The following is a 23,190-nucleotide window of genomic DNA, read 5'->3' as shown; positions in this document are numbered from 1 at the left end:
GGCCACCTGTTGTGCTGGATTCCCAAGCTTGCAAGCTGGGAGAGTACTGCCTCTAGAAGACTGAAGAAAAGACCCAAAGACAGTAGCATGACATAAGCTTGATTCAGGAAACTTATGTCCAGGGGGTTCAGGAGGGGAAGGCTGGACAGGAAAAACCATTCCCTTTTATAAAAAGCATGCAGGTTTTATAGTAAGTACCCTTCGCATAGCAACCACCACTTAGCAGCCTCCACCTAGCTCAAAACAATGGGCCTCAGTTCCTGGTACCACCTGCATTCCAAGGCACACGCCAGGATCCAGGTGTCCTTCATAGGTATGGCATAAACATCAGGGTTGACCATTATTGGAACACTCAACAAACATTCACCAAGGAACACAGGATCATTCTCAAGGTATGTTTGAGTTATTGCTGTCTGGCAAGACACGCCCACCATATACCATCCAACTGACTTGGTACCATTTACTAAAACAACTACCTTTTCCTCATTATATTACCATGGAGACTTTGTCATAAACAAAGTTGTATTATACACGTGAATCTCTTCTGGGTTTTGTATTGTTTCATCGGCTTATTTTTCAATCCACTTACTAATATACCGTATCTTAATTATTCTAACTTTACAAGTGTCTTCCTATCTAATGATATAAGCAACGTAAGTCCTCCAGCACTTTTGTTTGTCAAGATTCCTTTACATGGAGGCCAGGTGTGGCAGCTCACACCTACAATACCAGCACTTTGAGAGACTAAGGTGGGAAGATTACTTGAGGCCAGGAGTTCAAGATCAGCCTTGGCAAGAAAGCAAGTTCCCATTAAAAAAAAAAAAAAAAAAAGTCAAAAAATTGTTTAAAGATTCCTTTACGTTCATAAAAACTATTGAGGAACTCAAAGATCTTACGTTGGATATTTATCAACATCTACCATGTTGAAATTAAAACTGAGAAGAAACTTAACATTTACTAATTTAAAATAAAAATGTATTACAAATTAGCAGTATTTGTTATGAATAATTACTATTTTCCAAAACAAATATAAAACTCTAATAAGAGTGACGCTGTTTCACATTTTTGCAAATTGCTTCAATGTCTACCTTAATAGCTTTACTGAGGTATAACTGACAAAAATTGTATATTTACAGTGTACAACATGTTTTGATGTATGTATACATTGTGAATGGCTGACAACTAGTTTCACATGAATATCTATGAAATAACCATGACTTTTCAAAAAAAGCCAATAAAATACCCATGTCTAAATAAACATAGTTTAGCTTTCAGTGATGACCTTCAAGTAAAAATGGTATTCCATGAAAAACGCAGCTAGTTTAGCTCACGATTCAAACAATCCCATGTTTTCTCAAGATAACCAGCTGGGCCCAGTGGCTCATCCCTGTAATCCCAACACTTTGGGAGGCCAAGATAGGAGGATTGTTTGAACTCAGAAGTTTAAGACCAACCTGGGCAACATAGCTAGACTCTGTCTCTACAAAAAATTTAAAAATTAGCCAGTCATGGTGCCGTGCACCTGGGGTCCAAGCTAATTGGGAGGCTGGGGTGGCAGGATTGCTTAGGCTGAGAAGGTCAAAGCTGCAGTGAGCTGTGATGACACCACTATACTCTAGCCTGAGCAACAGAGCGAGACCCTATCTCTCAAAAAGAAAAGAAAACCATTACACATCAATATGCAACAGAAGCGGGTTTAGGTGTACTTCTGAGTTCACAGGTCAAGATGTGTGATGTTGGCCGGGCACGGTGGCTCATGCCTGTAATTCCAGTACTTTTGGAGGCCAAGGCGGGTGGATCACCTGAGGCCAGGAGTTCGAGATCAGCCTGGCCAACATGGTAAAACACTGTCTCTATTAAAAATATAAAAATAAGCCAGGTGGGGCAGTGCACATCTGTAATTCCAGTTACTCGGGAGGCTGAGGCAGGAGAATCACTTGAACCTGGGTGGCAGAGGTTGCAGTGAGCCGAGATCACGCCATTGCACTCCAGGCGACAGAGCAAGACTCTGTCAAAAAAAAAAAAAAAAGATGTGTGGTGTCTTGAAACAATACAGAGGTGATGGTTGCAAACACTGTCAATGTGCTAAATGCCACTGTATATGGTTAATGGTTAATCTGATGTTATATGAATTTTACCTCAATTATAAAGAAGGGCCAAAATTTATTAAAGCTAATAAATTATACTACTTTGCCAAGAACATTCTTAAGTAGAACTTGCCTTTGTTTTTTTTCTTAAACTGTGAATGCACAGCGTTCTAGAACACAACTACTAACTAGCTCGGCCCCGTACTACTGATTTGTGCTATGGAACCAGCAGAGCAAAATCAACACAGAAAAAAGGTAGGTAACATCTTCCTGTTATGAAAATAGTCTTGATTTCATAAACTCTTGGAAAAAGTCTTGGGGGACATCTGGGCATAAAGAAATAATAATTTGAAAAACCCTTATTTTGTTATTAGTCCTTCCCTTTTTTTTGAATCAACTTCTCAATTTATACATACACACACAATCCTGCTGAGATTTTATTTGGACCTATATTGAATCACTAGATCAATTTGGGGGAAACTCAAATATTGTAATGATATATCCCACATTTACTTAAATTTTCTTTAATTCTTTCAGCAATACTTTAGTTTGTATGTAAAGGTTTTACAGATGTTTCTTTAGATTCATTTGATGTTTCTGGATGATAATATAAACATCACTTTAAATTGCGTTTCCTAACTGACCCAGCCTCACACCATATACACATTGAGTAAAATTGACTAAGATACAAAAAGTGGAGCAGTAAAGCATCTAGATGAATATATTTGAGAATATCTTCACAATCTTAATAAATCTTTGCTTATTCCAAAACAGTGATACTGGATTAGTTTTTTCATGAGTGCTCTTTCTGAGTTACCACTCTTCTTACTCAACTTCCATTCTGCTCCTTTATCTGTATCAAACTTATCAGTCATATCTATCAACTACTGAACAATGGAATTTTCCCAGCTTTTAACTGTTCTCTCTCCTCTTGCTGTTCCATTGTTCATTTTGCAATCATTATTTCTCACATATTTAAAAACCAACCAACCAAGCTAGAACAAGCAAAAATGACAACAGCTGCACTGAAGAATAAACATTACTTAACATGAGAGGCAGCTACCAACGCCAAGTAATAAGGCTTCTCTGTCAGTCAGATGTGGCCAAAATCCAGCAGTGGGCACACATACAATTATTACAGAAAAGAAAAATTAAGGCGGGGCACGGTGGATCACACCTGTAATCCCAGCACTTTGGGAGGCTGAGGCGGGTGGATCACAAGGTCAGGAGATTGAGACCATCCTGGCTAACACAGTGAAACCCCGTCTCTACTAAAAATGTAAAAAATTAGCCAGGCGTGGCGGCGGGCGCCTGTAGTCCCAGCTACTAGGGAGGCTGAGGCAGGAGAATGGTGTGAATTCGGGAGGTGGAGCTTGCAGTGAGCCGAGATCGCGCCACCGCACTCCAGCCTGGGCGACTGAGTGAGACTCTCAGTCTCAAAAAAAAAAAAAAAAAAGAAAAGAAAAGAAAAGAAAAATGGGCCAGGCTCAGTGGCTCACACCTGTAATCCCAACAATTTGGGAGGTCGAGGCAAGAGGATCAGTTGAGCACAGGAGTTTGAGGCCAGTCTGGACAATAACATTAGACCCAAGCTCTACCAAAAAAATTATTTTAATAAGCCAGGCACAGTGGTACATGCCTGTGGTCCCAGATACTCAAGAGGATGAGGCAGGAGGATCACCTGAGCCCATGATGTGGAGGACACAGTGAGCTATGTTCACGCCACTGCACTCCAGCCTGGGCAGCAGAGCAAGACTCTGTTTCAAAAAAGAATAGGAAAAAAATGCATTAAAGATATACCAAAATGTCAGTAGTACTTCTGCGCAATGGAATTACAGATAAGGGGAGGAGTAGTGTCGTTTTCCATATTTTCTATATGTCAACAATAGATTATACTGTTTTTATGACCAGAAAATAAACACGTTTATTTAAAATTTTTAACATACAGCTAATGCTGAAGTAACAGCAAAATGAACATATTCATAATACATTACCGGGGGGAAATCGACAGAATTCTTGAAGGATTAGCATTCTGTAACAAAAATATTTGAAATATGTTCCCCTAAGTTAGAAAAAGGTCTGTTCTCAAATGATAATGACAGTTAACATGACTACCTTTCTACTGCTAGGAAAGGGAAGATTAAGAGTTGTTTTCAGGGCCGGGCGCGGTGGCTCAAGCCTGTAATCCCAGCACTTTGGGAGGCCGAGACGGGCGGATCACGAGGTCAGGAGATCGAGACCATCCTGGCGAACACGGTGAAACCCCGTCTCTACTAAAAAATACAAAAAACTAGCCGGGCGAGGTGGCGGGCGCCTGTAGTCCCAGCTACTTGGGAGGCTGAGGCAGGAGAATGGCGTAAACCCGGGAGGCGGAGCTTGCAGTGAGCTGAGATCCGGCCACTGCACTCCAATCTGGACGACAGAGCCAGACTCCATCTCAAAAAAAAAAAAAAAAAAAAAAAAAAGTTGTTTTCAGGCAGAGCATAGAGGTTCACTCATGGTGGGAGGTCAAGGTGGAAGGACTACATGAGGCCAAGTGTTCAAGACCAGCCTGGGCAACACAGTGAGACCTTCTAACAAAAATTTTTTTACATTACACAGATATGGTAGTGTGCACCTGCAGTCCCAGCTACCTGGAAGGCTGAGGTGGGAGGATCACTTGAGCTCAGAAGTTTGAGGCTACAGTGAGCTATGATCACTCCATTGCACAACAGCCTGGGCAACAGAGCAAAACTACATCTCTATTTAATTTTTTTTTTTTTAAAAAAGGAGTTGTTTACAGCAGATTTCCATCAATGCTCCCTTCATCAGAACCAGTCATACTGTCAAGCAAGGAAGGGAATAAAAATAAATGTAAAGTGGCATTTTCTCTATCTGATGTCTAAATGGGCAAATCTTCTTTTATTTTATGTATTTATGTATTTACTTATTTATTTTGAGGCAGAGTTTCACTGTTGTTGCCCAGGCTGGAGTGCAATGGTACAATCTCAGCTCACTGCAACATCAGCCTCCCGGGTTCAAGCGATTCTCCTGCCTCAGCCTCCCTAGTAGCTGAGATTATAGGCATGCACCACAAGGCCTGGCTAATTTTGTATTTTTAGTAGAGACAGGGTTTCACCATGTTGGTCAGGCTGGTCTTGAACTCCTCACTTCAGGTGATCCACCCACCTCGGCCTCCCAAAGTGCTGGGATTAAAGGTTTGAGCCACCATATCCAGCCTCAAACGTGCAAATTTTAAAATAATACCTTTTCCCATTATATATCTATCTACTCATTTCAGGAAAACTAGAAGTATAGAAAAGTATAAAGATAAAATTTCCTTGCATTTTGTGATATTAAAACATTTTTTGATATTAAAACAATTCTGTTTCCTAGCAAGAAAACTCAGAGAAAAAATAAAACAAATCTACAATGAATACATCAGTATGTATATTTCTACAAAGTTGTGTGAGAAGTTCTGTAAGATCAAGTCCTAAAAGCAGAATTGCTGGCTCAAAGGGTATGTATGCCTTGCAATTTGACGGATCTTTCTGGTTATACTAATATTCTGACAAGAAGAATATCTGTTTCTCCATCCAATACTGGATATTAAGATAAGAACTATAGTATTCTCTCCCCTAAATAATTCTTATAGGCTAGAACCTTTCCTATTTATCCCTTTCTCATGGTTGCTGCAAATTGCTCTTAAATTGGTTTTGTTTCAAGACAAATAATGAGTATACAAAAAAGCTTTCCTATTCTCTGTCTAGTATTCCATTTTAAAGTCCGAGGTTGACTCAGAACAAACCACACTTGCTCAGAGTGTGAGCAAAAAAATGAAAAAGCACAAAATCTAAAATTACATTTAAAGTTAATTGCAATTAAGAAGATATTACTCAGCTGGGCACGATGGCTCACACCTGTAATCCCAACACTTTGGGAGACGAAGGCAGGAGGATCACTTGAGGCCAGCAGTTTGAGACCAGCCTGGTCAACATGACAAACGCTCGTCTCTACAAAACATACAAAAATTAGCCAGGCATGGTGGTGTGAGCTTATAATCCTAGGTATTCAGGAGGCTAAGGTGGGAGTATCATCTGAGCCAGGGAGGTCGAAGCTGCAGTGAGCCATGATTGTGCCACTACACTCCAGACTGGGTGATAGAGTGAGATCCTGTCTCAAAAAAAAAGAAGAAATTATTCAAATATCTGTGGATGACTTATTTCCTTAAAGAATAAAAGTAAAATTAAATGTAAACTCTATACAAGGTTCAAATCCTGAATGGCTATTGGATACAATGTTCCACAGTAAACATCAAAAAAAAAAAAAAAAAAAGAGACGAGATCTTCAAGAATCTTATAATCTGAAATGAAGTATAAATAAAACCACCTAGGCCAGGCGTGCAGTGGCACATGCCTGTAATCCCAGCACTTTGGGAGGCCGAGGCAGACAAATCACCTGAGGTCAGGAGTTCAAGACCAGCCTGGCCAACATGGTGAAACCGCGTCTCAACTAAAAATACAAAAATATTAGCCAGGCATAGTGGCACATGCCTATAATCCCAGCTACTCAGAAGGCTGAGGCAGGAGAATCACTTGAACCCAGGAGGCGGACTTGCAGTTAGCCGAGATCACACCACTGCACTCCAGCCTGGGTGACAAGAGTGAAACTATGTCTCAAAAACAAAAACAAAGAAGAGATTATTCAAATATCTGTGGATGACTTATTCCCTTAAAGAAGAAAAGTAAAATTAAATGTAAACTCTATACAACATTCAAATCCTGAATGGCTATTGGATACAGTGTTCCACAGTAAACATTTAAAAAAAAAAAGAAAAAAACAGACAATAGATCTTCAAGAATCTTATAATCTAAGATGAAGTATAAATAGAACCACCTAGGCCAGGTGCAGCGGCCCACACCTGTAATCCCAGCAATTTGGGAGGCCGAAGCAGGCAGATCACCTGAGGTCAGGAGCTCAAGACCAGCGTGGCCATTAGTGAAATCCTGTCTCTACTAAAAATACAAAAATTAGCCAGGCATGGTGGTGCGTGCCTGTAATCTTAGCTACTCTGGAGGCTGAGGCAGAAGAACCCAGAAGGCAGAGGTTGCAATGAGCCAAGATTGCACTGCTGCACTGCAGCCTGGGCAACAGAGCAAGACTGTCTAAAAATAAATAAAATAAAATAAAATAAATAAATAGAACCACCTAGGCAAATTTTACATAAGATCCAAGATTCTTACAAGCTGCTCATGACACTTTCACAACTGAACTAAGGCAACGCCTCATTTTGGAGGACAGAAAATCATGCAGAAGTGACATGGCATGGTTTAAACCAGGAAAAGTTCACTAGAAATTGTGGTTATAGCCACCCTTCTAAATAATGATGGTGACAGCATCTCTATTCTAGGATCCTAACCTAACAACTGTTTGGGTTTTTTTGTTTGTTTGAGTCTCGCTCTGTCACCCAGGCTGGAGTGCAATAGCGTGATCTCGGCTCACTGCAACCTCTGCCTCCTGTATTCAGGCAATTCTCCTGCCTCAGCCTCCCAAGTAGCTGGGATTAAAGGTGCCCGCCACCACGCCCAGGTAATTTTTGTATTTTTAGTAGAGATGGGGTTTCATGATGTTGGCCAGGCTGATCTCGAACTCCTGACCTCAGGTGATTCACCCGCTTCCACTTCCCAAAGAGCTAGGATTACAGGTGTGAACCACCACGCCTGGCCTCTAACCTAACAACTGTTAAAAGGAAAAGAGGCAGGGCTCACGCCTGTAATCCCAGCACTTTGGGAGGCTGAGGCAGATGGATTACTTGAGGCCAGGAGTTTGAGAGCAGCCTGGCCAACATGGCAAAACCCCGTCTCTATTGAAAATACAAAAATTAGCTGAGCGCAGTGGCACGCATCTCTAGTCCCAGTTACTCAAGTGGCTGACGCACGAGAATCGCTTGGACCCAGGAGGCAGAGGTTGCAATGAGCTAAGATCACAGCACTGCACTCCAGCCTGGGTGAGTTTCAAAAAACACAGAGAAAAGGAAAAGGATGCAAGGCTTTCTCTGAAGCACTCTAGAGATTGCTCGAACACTAGACACACCTGTATCTTTAAGAGCTATCCTATTGCTGCCACCAAATTAAGGATCCTGATAGCTTCTCTGGCCTTTCTTAAAAAGTATAGTCAGCTGGACACAATGGCTCACGCTCGTTATCCCAACACTTTGGGAGGTCAAGGCAGGAGGATGGCTTAAGGCCAGGAGTTCGAGACCAGCCTGGGCAACATAGGGAGACCCTGTCTCTACAAAACAAATTTAAAAATTAAATTAGCCATGTGTGGTGGTAAAGCTCTGGTCGCAGCTGCTCAGGAGGCTGAGGCGGGAGGACTGCTTGGGCCCAGGAGGTCAAGGCTGCAGTGAGCTGTGCATGCCACTGCACTCCAACCTGGGCAACAGAGTCAGACCCTGCCTGTCTCAAAATAAATAAATACATATTGATATAAAAATTAAAAGTATATCATGGTTCAGCAATGAGGTAAACAGAGTTCTCAATAGTGATACTCTGAACCAGGTCCAGGTCTACCGAAGTGGGTATAACGGGCTTCTCTACCACCACTCACTCCTTGTAGCAAGATAAACTTGGAGTACAAGTAATCATGTCCAAAAATTCTTACAGTAGGACAAACTGAATCCAAGAATTAGCAGGTACCTATGGAAGACACACTGAAGCATAACTTCAAAGGCTGCAGTCCAGGTCACAAGGCTGGCAGGCAGAAAAGAACCGGCTCTTTTTAAAGATGCCTAACTTGTTGCATCACCAACTGGGAAATAGGTATTAATCATTACAAGTACCAATGTTCTAATTAGCAGCTTTTTAAAAATCCAGAGTTCCTGTATTTGACATGTGGAAAAACTGATGTTGGACCAGATAATGTACACATCCATAAACACAGGCAGCAACCAACCAGTCAAGTATTTCCTAGTTCCTAATATACACCCAGCACTGTAACATTATCTATTAGTAAAATAGTATAGTTATGCTTAAATAGGTTTTTTACTTATTCTATCCATTTGACTCGAGCATCCAAATAGAAAAATTATGTGAAAAAACAGAAAAAGAGCCTACCTAATTAACAGAAAATCAAAGAATCTACCTAATTAACAAATTACTGAGGAGTTTTCTATCTCTGATGCTTTTTAACACTTACAGTTATGTACTCATGATAATACCGTATTTCTGGTACTTGCGCAGTGGCTCATGCCTATAATCCCAGCACTTTGGGAGGCCGAGGCAAGAGAATCACCTGAGGTCAGGAGTTGGAGACCAGCCTGACCAACATGGTGAAACCCTGTCTCCACTAAAAATACAAAACTTAGCTGGGCATGGGGGCAATGTGCTGGTAATCCCAGCTACTGCAGAGGCTGAGGCAAGAGAACCGCTTGACCCTGAGAGGAAGAGGCTGCAGTGAGCCAAGATCACACCACTCCACTCCAGTTTGGGTGACAGAGTAATACTCTGTCTCAAAAAAAACCAAAAATACTGTATATCTGCAACCAAGCAGTCTGGATTCAATTTCTGAATATGCCATTTATGAGCTGTGAGCCTTTAAAAAGTTACCTAATCATTGTGTGTTTCAGTCTCCTAGTCTGTAAAATGGGGATAATAACAGGATCTACTTCACAGACACATGCACAACAATTTGAATAGTGCCTAGCAATCATAACCAGTTCACTAAATTTTAGCTTTTGTTTTGTTTTGTTTTTTGAGACGGGGTTTCGCTCTTGTCACCTAGCCTGGAGTACAATGGTGCGATCTTAGCTCACTGCAACCTCCACCTACCAGATTCAAGCAATTCTCCCGCCTCAGCCTCTGGAGGAGCTAGGATTACAGGCATGCACCACCATGCCCAGCTAATTTTTGTATTTTTAGTAGAGATGGGGTTTTGCCATGTTGGCCAGGCTGGTCTTGAACTCCTGACCTCAGGTGATCCACCTGCCCCTGACTCCCGAAGTATCGGGATTACAGGCATGAGCCACTGCGCCCAGCCAAGAGTGTTTCTTTTTTTTTTTTTTTTTTAAAGACAGAGTCTTGCTGTGTCACCCAGGCTAAAGTACGGTATCACAATCATGGCTGACTATAGCCTTGAACTCCTGGGCTCAAGCAATCCTCCTACCTCAGCTTCCCAAGTACATCTAGGACCACAGACATACGCTACCATGCCATGCTAATTTTTTCATTATTTATAGAGACAGGGTGTCCCAGTGTTGCCCAGGCTGGTCTTTAACTACTAGGCTCATGTAATCCTCCCACCTCGGCCTCTCAAAGTGCTAGGATTAGAGGCATGAGCCACTGTATCCAGCTGAATATTAGAATATTTTAAAGCCAGATTCACCATATTACACATGAGCTATATATAAGACTGGGTTATATATTAATATAATGAGTACAACAGCCCAAGCATCACAAAGCAGATAATGGAAGGGTAGGTTTCGAGATGAGATCAAAGAAATAGCTACATAACCAGCCTATCAGCCATTGCCAATTGTGAGGAGTTGTGTTGCTCATCTCAAATTTACAAATTTTCAGTCTACTTATGAATGAATGTACAATGAAGAGATATTTGTAAATCAGATGATACAAATTTAAAGTTATTGAATATTTGTGGTAAGAAAATCTATCAGGCTGGGTGCAGTGGCTCACGTCTGTAATCCCAGCACTTTGGGAGGCTGAGGCGGGCAGATCACCTGAGGTTGGGAGTTCGAGACCAGCCTGACCAACATGGAGAAATCCCGTCTCTACTAAAAATACAAAATTAGCCGGGTGTGCTGGCGCATGCCTGTAATCCCAGCCACTCGGGAGGCTGAGGCAAGAGAATCACCTGAACCCGGAAGGCAGAGGTTTCGGTGAGCCAAAGTCATGTCACCGCAATCCAGCTTGGGCAACAAGAGCAAAACTCCGTCTCAAAAAAAAACAAAAAAGAAAATCTGTTAATGAAGATATTAGTCATACACACATATTGAAACTGAATACAGTAAAATATATACATATGACATATAGCAGCTGACATACAAGGTTTATAGTGCTTAATGTTTGCAACACATAATCTATTATTCAATGACCTCAATCACTGTGTATAAAAATGAAGCACGCTGCCTCTCACTTTCCCCCAAAAAAATGTCCCAAAGGGATACTCACTACTCAAGCCCTATCTATCTCACAAATGAGATGAATCATTAACTCTACTCCAAGAAGTCCTGAGTCCTATCCACTCTCTTCCAGTGGAATCAGAAGAAACAAAGAGTTTCTTCCTTGTCACTTTGGGAAGTGTAAGCATCTCATGAATATTATAGTTCACACACCACAAAGGAACTCAAGAATGCCTCAGTCAGTTTTTCTTCTATGTTCCAAAGAGCACCAAGGAAATTCTGGGCACTTGATAGTGTCCCTGAGAGTAAAACACCAGTATTCACCAAATTACCCTCTTTGCTGCCAAAGAACAATGGGGCTTTGGTAATTTTCTCCTTTTAGAGCCAAAAAGATAACGCATGACTTCAATATTAGCAAAATGTCAAGACCACTCCAATGTGCACTTGTTCTACATCAGCATGTGGGTTGGTTTGCCCCAACCCCACTCAGCTGTTTAAAAATGATGGCCACAAATGAGAAAACGTGGCTCTGCCCTATTCCTTCTCAATTTGGAAAAAAACAAAAAGCCCCAAATGTCTATGTCTCTTCATCATAATTCAAAGGAATTACCACCCGGTAAATTCACTGAGTTTCTAAGCCAGGTCCCTTGTCTCAATTATCAAGCACTTATTAAGCTCCCTAAGCTAGAATATACTCAGGAAATGTGTTCAACAGTAACTAAATGATCATGTAGACTATGTAATTTCTATGTTCAACAAAGAAGTGTCTTGATAATTATATTTTAATATACTCTGTCAGTCCTTATGGAAGATAAAAAATACATCACTAGTTTTTCCATTCCAGGCAATCTGTTAAAAGAAACCAACATTACTTATAAACAGATTCCAAGCTATCAGGAGAGTAAATTAAAAATATACTTGTGTCTTTTAGATACATTTTTAAAACCATTTGTCAGATTCTTGTTCTGGCAAGAGTCTTAAGACTGGCCACATAACTTCTTTTTTATTTTTATTTATTTACTTATTTAAAATTTTTTTTTTTTTTTTTTTTTGAGACAAGAGTCTCATTTGTTGCCCAGGCTGGAGTACAGTAGTGCGATCTTGGCTCACTGCAACCTTCACCTCCCAGGCTCAAACAATTCTCCTGCCTCAGCCTCCAGAGTAGCTGTGCCTCCATGCTCAGCTAATTTTTACACTTTTAGTAGAGATGAAGTTTTGCCATGTTGGCTAGGCTGGTCTCAGACTCCTGACCTAAAGTGATCCGCCTGCCTTGGCTTCCAAAGTGCTGGGATTACAGGCGTAAGCCACTACGCCCAGCCCCACATAACTTCTTAAACTTAATCTTTATATTCTAGTGTTTTCCAATTAAATAAATGGAGGCCATGCTCGTGACTCACACCTGTAATCCCAGCACTTTGGGAGGCAGATCACTTTAGGTCAAGAGTTCAAGACCAGTCTGGTCACCACGGCAAGACACCATCTCTACAAAAAATATAAAAAATTAGCCAGGCATGGTAGCACATGCCTGTAGTCCCAGCTACTCAGGAGGCTGAGGTGGGAGGATCACTTGAGCCCTGGAGTTCAAGGCTGCAGTGAGCTATGATCATGCCACTACACTCCAGCCTAGGCAACAAAGCAGGTCCTGCACAATCAGTCAATCAATAAAAAGCGCATATGGCTCTTTAGCATCATTAGTTACACACAACCTTAAGAAAATCTCAAAATATGTTTTTATGTTCCATCTCTTTGAACAAAAATTATTCACCTACTATTTTTATTTCTTGAAAAAGCATTATTGGTCGATAAAAAGACTATTCCCATTATTACCTGGCCTAACTGTCTTTTCCAGCAAATGACTTAAGTCGTACAGAATATACTAACCCTAGCAAATCTAACCATAGTGCCCCCTAACAAAAATCCTAAATAGCAGGCCATAGCAGAATGCACTTGTAGTCCCAGCCATTCAGGAGACTGAGGCAAGAGGATTGCTGGAGCTCATGACCAGCCTGGGCAACATAGCCAGCTCTATATCTCTCTATCTATCTACTATTTATCTATCTCACCTATTTATTATTTATTTCACATAGGGTCTCACTCTGTCCCCCAGGCTAGGGTGCGGTGGTATAACTGTGGCTCACAGCAGCCTCAAACTCCTGGGCTTAAGCAATCCTCCCACCTCAGCCTCCCAATTAGCTGGGACCACAGGCACACACCACCATACTTGGCTAATTTTTATATTTTTGGTAGAGACAAGGTCTTGCTCTATTGACCAGGCTGGGCTCAAACTCCCAGCATCATGCAATCCTCCTCCCACCTAGGCCTCCCAAAGACTGCATCTCAATGTAGAAAACAAAAAAAAACAAAACCAAATAAAAACAATGATATGAGGTTTTCTATGTGGGTGAGGGAGTGGCTCATGTTATTTCTGAAAAGATCTGGAGAAAAATAAATTCTATATCTTTATCACACACTTCCTGCCATAGAAGATCTCTGGGTTCATTTCTATAAAAAAGGAGTTGTACACAAAGGTACCAGGAATTGGTGTGTGTGGGTGTGTGTGTACATGTGTATGTATGTGTAAGTACCAGAGCTTTAGAAAGTCTACAAACCTCAGCTGAGCACGGTGGCTCACGCCTGTAATCCCAGCACTTTGGAAGGCCTAGGTGGGTGGATAACGAGGTCAGGAGTTTGAGACCAGCCTGGACAACATGGTGAAACCCTGTCTCTACTAAAAAAAAATACAAAAAATTAGCTGGGCATGGTGGCATGTGCCTGTAATCCCAGCTATCTGGGAGGCTGAGGCAGGAGAACTGCTTGAACCCAGAAGGTGGAGGTTGCAGTGAGCCAAGATCATGCCACTGCATTCCAGCCTGGCGACAGAACAAGACTCCGCCTCAAAAAAAAAAAAAAGTCTACAAACCTGTCTGAACCCAAAAAGACAGACTCAGATTCAATCACAATATTGGGGGATAAAGAGGAAAAAGCAATTATTGAAATAATGCATTTTGGCTGGGCATGGTGGCTCACGCCTGTAATTCCAGCACTTTGGGAGGCTGAGGCGGACAGGTCACAAGGTCAGGAGATCGAGACCATCCGGGCAAACATGGTGAAACCCTGTCTCTACTAAAAATACAAAAAAAAAAAAATTAGCCGGGCATGGTGGTGGGCACCTGTACTCCCAGCTACTCAGGAGGCTGAGGCAGAAGACTGGCGTGAACCCAGGAGGCGGAGGTTGCAGTGAGCTGAGATCGTATCACTGCACTCCAGCCTGGGCGGGACAGCAAGACTCGTCTCAAAAAAAAAAAAAAGAATAAAAAAGAAATACTGCATTTTATTTCTATGTATATAGTTTTTTTAGGACCACTATGATCAGCAGAGCTGGATAAAAGAAACAGAAATACAGATTATGAACAAAAGTTGAAGGCATTTCTTTAACCTAAGAGAGTGAAACACCGCACTTGCTCACACATCCTCACTCTGGTCACATGCTGTTGCTTTCATACACCCTATGCTCACCTGTGCCCTCTATTTGTGCCTCACACCCTCTGGAAGGCTGAGTAAGTAGCAATTCCTCCTGAAGCTTTCCTGATCGAGGGTCAGAATCTTTTGAGCTCAAACATTTTGTAATACCTCTAAGATGCACTGATTATAGATGACAATGAAAAACAGCTCAACAATATCTTAAATTTAATCACCACCAGTAGATCATAGAAAACCACCATTTTTCCTCAACAATTGCCAAAACAACAAACAAGGGGCTAGGTTTTTTCACTTTTTGTTTTTTCTGCAGTAGAAGAAGAATTTAATTAACGGAAGGGTGGTCCATGTTAGAGAACCAGAGATATTGCCCAAATCAGTCACCTATTTTCTTCACATTTGTATGCTATCAATGTATACATCAGGTGTTATTAAGGAATAATAAAGAATATAAAGTTTTCATCCCAGTGATCCTCAAAAGAAAACAAAAAGCCATACATCCTATAAGGTCAAGAGTCAACTGCCTGGAAAGCAGACTTTAGGTTCTAACCTTTGGCTTCTAATGGCTATATAATTTTTTTAGAACCTGGCAGACCAGCATTTCCCAAAATGATGTCTGCTGGACGCTCTTCTGTACCGTTCTGAAAAGATATTCAAATCAATCAGGAAAGGCCTTTTGTTGTTGTTGTTGTTTGTTTTTAAAGACAGAGCGTCACTCTGTCGTCCAGACTGGAGTGCAGTGGCACGATGTCAGCACACAGCAACCTCTGCTTCCTAGATTCAAGCAATTCTCCTGCTTCAGCCTCCTGAGTAGCTGGGATTACAGGCGCGTACCACCACACCCAGCTAATTTTTTGTATTTTTAGTAGAGATGGGGTTTCACCATGTTGGCCAGGCTGGTCTCGAATTCCTAACCTCAAATGATATACATCCGCCTCAGCATCCCAAAGTGCTGGGATTACAGGCGTGAGCCACTGCACCTAGCCAGGAAAGTCTGTATTAAAACAAAGTTAAAATGGTTACTTTACTGGAGAACTTTTGTGGGGCTTTAATATGCTAATATACATTATAAATTTCCAACCTAAAATTTCATTATGAAGCCTTTAGCAAAGTAGTTTAAGCAAGATCCTGAGAAGAGTCTGGAAAACGCTTCAAATAAGTCTTTTGTTTTTTGGTCACTGTAGTACTGAGTACTTTAGTTCCTAAAAAGTTCTTACCTGATATGTGTTGCGGGCAGAGATTCATACTGGCGTGACAAAAAGAGTTCCCTATGTTTCAACTGATGTTTCTGCTTATCAGTCAAGTCAGCCTCAACTGTTGTTTCAGATTCTTCCTCAATTTCTTCTACACAAATAAAATTCAAAGAATTTATTAGTACAAAGCACATTATCTGTTTGGATATTGAAACAGATCAAATCAACATTTCATTCAGTATTTTCTTCAAACTAATCAATTTTAAATTTAAACATTTGCTGGGTGCAGTGGCTCACGCTTGTAATCCTAAGCAGTTTGGGAAGCTGAGGCGGATGGATCACCTGAGGTCAGGAGTTCGAGACCAGCCTGGCCAACAAGGCAAAACCCCATCTCTACTAAAAATACAAAAATTAGCCAGGCATGATGGCGGTCGCCTGTAATCCCAGCTGCTCGGGAAGCTGAAGCAGAATTGCTTGAACCCAGGGGGTGGAGGCTGCAGCCAAGATTGCACCGCTACACACAAGCCTGGGTGAAAGAGCAAGATTCCGTCTCAAAAAAAAATAATAATAATTAAACATTTATCTTGTCAGTTCAACTATAACCATAAAATTATCAGGGCCTCAAAGGAACAAAAACTCCAACTTAAAAATGGCAGATGGTACCCCAAAAATATACACAAGTATTACATATCAATTTAAAAATTAATTCACTTTTTTTTGGAGACAGAGTTTGCTCTGTTGCCCAGGCTGGAGGGCAGTGGTATAATCTCAGCTCACTGCAACCTCCACCACACAGGTTCAAGCAATTCTTATGCCTTAGCCTCAAGAGTAGCTGCGATTACAGGGGTACATCACCACACCTGGCTAATTTTATGTATTTTTTTAGTAGAGACGGGGTTACACCATGTTGGTCTTGAACTTCTGGGCTCAGGTAATCTGCTCACTTTGGCCTCTCAAAGTGCCAGGATTACAGGCATGAGCCACCACGCCCAGCCTCACAGAAGGGACTTTTATCAAATATAATGCCCTTGCTGAAGCAGTTCTTTATGAATAGCATGAGGGTAATGAATGGAGTATCAGATCTTTTCTACTTTCAAACTTTTAAAACTGAATTGAAAATGAACCTTAAACAGTAACTTAGAAAAAGACTCACCTAGCTCAAAGCAAGAATAAAGCAATTTAAAATTCTTTGGATGTTCTTTTTAATGAACTACTCAAAGAGAAATATAGCACTAAAAGGGCCATTTACTTGCAGGTCTAATAACATTTCACCAGTGAAGATCAATAAAGTTACTGCTGCATTGGCACTATTAGCACTAGAAAATATCACATACAAAATTATACTCTTTACCTAATTAGGATTTGACAAATTGTTGTTGTATAAGACACAGCTAACTGAATTCTAATGCATACCCTACAGAGCTAAAACAGCAACCAGCTCTGCAACAGTAACAGTAAATCTTACATTCTTATATGATCCCTTGGTTCACCGTAAAAAGGACCAAAATCACTGAAATCCAACCTAACCAAAGACAAAAATCACCACAATGGCATCTCTCATGTAGATCACTAATGAAAACCACTTTTTAAAATTTACCAGTTAAATTTCAAATTTCATTTATGTATTTGTATAATTATTTTTTAGACAGAGTCTCGCTCTGTCACCCAGGCTGGAGTGCAGTGGCACAATCTCGGCTCACTGCAACCTCCATCTCCTGGGTTCAAGTGATTCTCCTGCCTCAGCCTCCTGAGTAGCTGAGATTACAGGCATGTGCCAACACACCTGGCTAATTTTTGTATTTTTAGTAGAGACAGGGTTTCACCATGTTGCCCAGGCTGATCTCGAACTCCTGAGCTCAAGTAATCTGTAAACCTTAGCGTGAGATAAATCGACTATTAGTGTGGATGAAGAGTAAAGAGAATTCAGAAGATGAATTTAAAGCTGGACGGGCCAGGTATGATGGCTTATGCCTGCAATCCCAGCACTTTGGGAGGCTAAGGCAAGCGGATCGCTTGAGCACAGGAGTTCAAGACCAACCTGGGCAACGTCTCTACAAAAAATACAAAAAGTAGCCAAGCCCGTGGTCCCAGCTACTTAGAGACTGATGTAAGAGGATCACTTGAGCCCAGGAGGCGGAGGGTGCTGAGCCGAGATCGCACCATTGCACTCCAGCCTGGGCAATACAGCAAGACCCTATCTCGAAATAAATAAATAAATAAGGTTGAACAATGCCTCTGAGCCAGAGTCTGATCCATGAGACTCTCGCTCATCTCCAGGGGGAGACTCCTCTTTGCTACAAAGCAGCACCCATATATGCTTAAGGTACTTCACAATAGGCCTTGCTCTACTCTACAGTTATCTGATTTCACTGCATCCCTTGAGAACAATGACAGGTCACTTATCTTTGTATCCACCTTATTTTACTTGTGGGGTAAAAGTGAACCTCAAGAAACATTCAGAGCAGACCAAGTAAGAATTATCAAGCAACACTAACTTCAGCAGCTGCAAGGATAGACTCAAAAAGTTACAGCATAAAACACAGCACAACATAAACAACAAGTTACTGTAAAAGGGGCTTTATTTTTCACATTTCATTCTAGTGCTTTTCAAAATTCTTCTTTCAAGATTTAACACAAAGTGGAAGAGAGACTAAACTTAAGAGCCACACTTGAGGCCGGGCGCAGTGGCTCGCTCATGCCTGTAATCCCAGCACTTTGGGAGGCCGAGATGGGCAGATCACCTGAGGTCAGGAGTTTGAGACCAGCCTGGCCAACATGGTGAAACCCCGTCTCTACTAAAAGTACAAAATATTAGCTGGGCGTAGTGGCAGGTGCCTGTAATCTCAGCTACTCTGGAGGCTGAGGCGGGAGAATTGCTTGAACCCAGGAGACAGAGGCTGCAGTAAGCCAAGATCACGCCATTGCACTCCAGCCTGGGTGACAAGAGTGAAACTCTGTTTCAAAAAAAAAAGAAAAAAAGAAAATTGTGTAGGCCGGGCGCGGTGGCTCACGCCTGTAATCCCAGCACTTTGGGAGGCCGAGGCGGGCGGATCACAAGGTCAGGAGATCGAGACCATGGTGAAACCCCGTCTCTACTAAAAATACAAAAAATTAGCCGGGCGTGGTGGCGGGCGCCTGTAGTCCCAGCTACTCAGGAGGCTGAGGCAGGAGAATGGCATAAACCTGGGAGGTGGAGCTTGCAGTGAGCCGAGATCGCGCCACTGCACTCCAGCCGGGGTGACAGAGCGAGACTCTGTCTCAAAAAAAAAAAGAAAATTGTGCTGACCTCAAAGACGCCCTGGAAAGGATTTTAGGAACTGCTGAGCTAAATGCAAAAGAAATCTTACCTAAAAGTATATATTAAATGAAAACCAAAAACTGGCTAAGTAAGAGTTTTTTACTTTATTGACTTTAAGAAATTTATCACAGAAATTTTATTTTCACAGTGTTGAGATACAAGGACTCATAAGTTATTCGATAGCAAATCAGGATCCCATCAGAAATTTAAGCTATTTCTGCTTTACATTCATTCAAAGAACACTGCATCTGGCAAAAGCTGCCCAATACTATAATAAATTCCAAGTCCATCTGGAATTTTATATGGTCTCAACATGCCACTGTACTATTTTTCACTTGCTATTAATTTTAAAACAAAGAATCAGAACCAAGTTATCTAGCAGCAACAGAGCACCATCCATCCTCTAATTCATTAACACCCCAGCAAGCAGCTTCCTAAAACACAATTTATATTTCTCCAATTTTGATAAAAAGGCCTCAATAACTTCCAACCAACCACCATTAGGGTAAAAACTAAACTTTCATGGCTTATACATCTAACAATCTGCCTTGCCACATGTTTCAACAAGGATCTGTGTCCTCCCTTCCACCCTACCTCCAGCCAAAAAAAAAAAAAAAGGAAATTTATTGATGTGCCGACCAACGTGTTCTGGGGCTATCTATGAGGAAGACATAAAAGTCCTACCCTGAATTACAGTCCACCCCGGATTCCAGGCAAGAATATATACCTTTAGATGTAGTGAGTACCATAAAATTATGCGGCATACTCTGGAAGCATGACGGAGGAAATTCACGTAGCTTGATGAGCCAGCAGAGGCTTCTCCAAAGAAATCAGTTTGCATGGACACCAGAAGGGAAAGGGAGTGGATGGCCGGGCCCCTGTCTTTGGTAATTAGAGAACACATCTCTGGATAAGGATAGCCTAGGTATCTGTACTTGGGCTTGGTTTGACTGTGGGAATTTACTGCTTTTCCCTTCACATCTTGCTAACTCACCTAAAAACCTCATTAGGGAGTGCCTCCCGGTTTTAAAGCTCAAAGTCCCTCATTTAGAGAACCCCTCAGTCCCCAGCAAATGAGGACAGTTGATCACCCTAGCCTTCATACTACCCAAATGAAGCATTAAACTTAAGGTACCATAATAGCTAAAATTTAAAAGACTGAAAGAACACAGACCAACTGGAGTTCTCATACATTAACAGAGGAAGTGAAAAATCCGTCCAACCACTTTGGGAATCTGTTCGGCAAAATCTACTCCAGTAAAATTTCTGTGACAAGTTTCTTCCCCCACATGAACCAACGATGTTTCTCCTAGGTAATTACCCAAGAGAAATGAGAGCTTAAGTACACCAAAAGACCTATACATGAATGTTCATAGCAGCTTTATTTGCAGCAGCCAAAAACTGGAAATAAGCCAAATGTTCAGTAATAGGAGAACAACTAAGGCTGGGTACGGTGGCTCACGCCTGTAATCCCAGCACTTTGGGAGACCGAGGCAGGCGGACAGCTTGAGCCCAGGAGATCCAGACCAGCCTAGGCAACAGGACGAAACCCCATCTCTACAAAAAGATACAAAAATTAGGACTGGGCACAGTGGCTCACACCTGTAATCCCAACACTTTGGGGGGGTGAGGTGGGTGGATCACCTGAGGTCAGGAGTTCGAGACCAGCCTGGCCAACATGGCAAGACCCCATCTCTACTAAAAATATAAAAATTAGCCGGGCAAGGTGGCAGGTGGCTGTAATCCCAGCTACTCAGGAGGCTGAGGTGGGAGAATTGCTTGAACCCGGGAGGTGGAGGTTGCAGTGAGCCAAGATCGTGCCACTGCACTCCAGCCTGGGCAACAGAGCAAGCCTCCATGGGGTCGGACAAAAATAGCTGGCAGTGGTGGTGCACACCTGAAATCCTAGCTACTCCAGAGGCTGATGCAGGAGAATTAATTGAACCTGAGAGGTGGAAGTTTGTGAGCTGAGATTGCAACACTGCGAGACTCTGTTTCAAAAAAAAATTACGTGGGCTTGGTGGCATGCACCTATAGTCCCAGCTACTCAGGAGGCCAAGGTGGGAGAATCCTTCGAACCTGGAAGTTCAAAACTGACCCAAGCAATATAGTAACACCTCGTCTCTACAAAACAAAACTTAGAAAGTTAGTCGTGTGGTGGCACGCACCAGCGAGAGGATCAATTGATAGAGACCCTGCCTCAAAACAATAACAACAACAACAAAACAGACAAGACAGTGCTCAGTGTTTACACAGTGTTGTGGGCAGTATTAATTTACAAACAGTCACGCTGGAAAAACTTACAGTTCATGGTGTATTGGGTAGACTACACAGAAAGGTCTTGCCTCTGCAAGAGGGAATAATTAAGCCCCAGGCTGGGTACTGCTCCACACTCAACAAATCATAGATGCGACAACCAAACATCAGGCTGTTTCCAAGTAACTTAAATGCATCCCAGAACAAAGTTCAAGTTGATTTATAAGAACAAAAAATGGAGGCCGGGCACGGTGGCTCAAGCCTGTAATCCCAGCACTTTGGGAGGCCGAGACGGGCGGATCACGAGGTCAGGAGATCGAGACCATCCTGGCGAACACGGTGAAACCCCGTCTCTACTAAAAAAATACAAAAAACTAGCCGGGCGAGGTGGCGGGCGCCTGTAGTCCCAGCTACTCAGGAGGCTGAGGCAGGAGAATGGCGTGAACCTGGGAGGCGGAGCTTGCAGTGAGCTGAGATCTGGCCACTGCACTCCAGCCTGGGCGACAGAGCGAGACTCCGTCTCAAAAAAAAAAAAAAAAAAAAAAAAGAACAAAAAATGGGTCGGGCACAGTGACTCACACCTTAATCCCAGCACTTTGGGAGGCCAAGGCAGGTGGATCGTGAGGTCAAGAGATGGAGACCATCCTGGACAACATAGTGAAACCCCATCTCCACTAAAAATACAAAAATTAGCCGGGTGTGGTGGCGTGTGCCTATAATCCCAGCTACTCGGGAGGCTGAGGCAGAAGAAACACCTGAAGCCGGGAGGCGGAGGTTTCAGTGAGCCAAGATTGTGCTACTAACCTCAAGCCTAAGCGACAGAGCATGACTCAATCTCAAAAAAAAAAATACAGAGACAAACCCTACTCAGCAAATAAAAGTTGTAAAAGAAATGAATCATTGAGCTGATCACAGTGGCTCACGTCTGTAATCCCAGCACTTTGGGAGGCTGAGGCAAATGGATCACTTGAGGTCAGGAGTGAGACCAGCCTGGTCAATATGGCGCAACCCCATCTCTATCAAAAATACAAAAATTAGCCAGGCGTGGTGGCACGTCCCTGTAATCCCAGCTACTGGGAGACTGAGGCAGGAGAATCGCTTGAACCCAGGAGGCAGACGTTGCAGTGAGCCAAGATCACACCATTGCACTCCTGCCTGGACAACAGAGCAAGATTGTTTCAAAAAAAAAAAAAAAAAAAGAGAAATGAAATAATCACTGAGTTATACACTGAATGAACCATTAACAGATACACTGTGTTCGTAGACTGGAATACTTTATATTGTTAAGATATAAATTCTCTCCGATTTCATTGATGTATTCAACAAAGTTTTGGCCAGGCACAGTGGCTCACGCTGTAATCCTAGCACTCTGGGAGGCCGAGGCAGGCAGATCACCTGAGGTCAGGAGTTCGAGACCACCCGGCCAACATGGTAAAACCCGATCTCTACTAAAAATACAAAAATTAGCCAGGAATGGTGGCGCACGCCTGTAGCCCCAGCTACTCAGGAGGCTGAGGCAGGAGAATTACTTGAACCCGGGAGACAGGGGTTGCAGTGAGCCAAGATCACACCACTGCACTCCGGCCTGGGCGACAGAGCAAGACTCGGTCTCAAAACAAAACAAACACGGGCCTGAATGGGAAAGGGGATGCAAAAAAAATAATAATTAGTTAATGAAAAGAAACATGGGCCATATATACTATAGGATGTAACCTTTTTCAAACCTTTAACCAGTTTGGAAACCAAAAGTCAGAAAATTTATAG

The 23,190-nt window shown here is 42.2% G+C and overlaps 1 protein-coding gene across 5 annotated transcripts in view; it reads right to left on the bottom strand.

The window, feature by feature from the left end:
- MTA3 (metastasis associated 1 family member 3) overlaps nt 1-23,190 on the bottom strand; it is a 188,817-nt gene that overhangs the window by 133,375 nt on the left and 32,252 nt on the right. For all 5 annotated transcript variants that reach the window (XM_025354259.1, XM_025354257.1, XM_025354258.1 and 2 more), the window contains exon 4: nt 15,897-16,023. In XM_025354259.1, the coding sequence (XP_025210044.1) occupies nt 15,897-16,023 (127 nt within the window). The remainder of the gene's footprint in view (nt 1-15,896; nt 16,024-23,190) is intronic.

The sequence above is a fragment of the Theropithecus gelada genome, chromosome 13 (assembly GCF_003255815.1).
Source record: "Theropithecus gelada isolate Dixy chromosome 13, Tgel_1.0, whole genome shotgun sequence".
In the NCBI taxonomy this organism is placed as follows: Eukaryota; Metazoa; Chordata; class Mammalia; order Primates; family Cercopithecidae; genus Theropithecus; species Theropithecus gelada.
The sequence above is the reverse complement of the archived record's forward strand: the minus strand, read 5'-3'. Positions and strand labels throughout refer to the sequence as shown.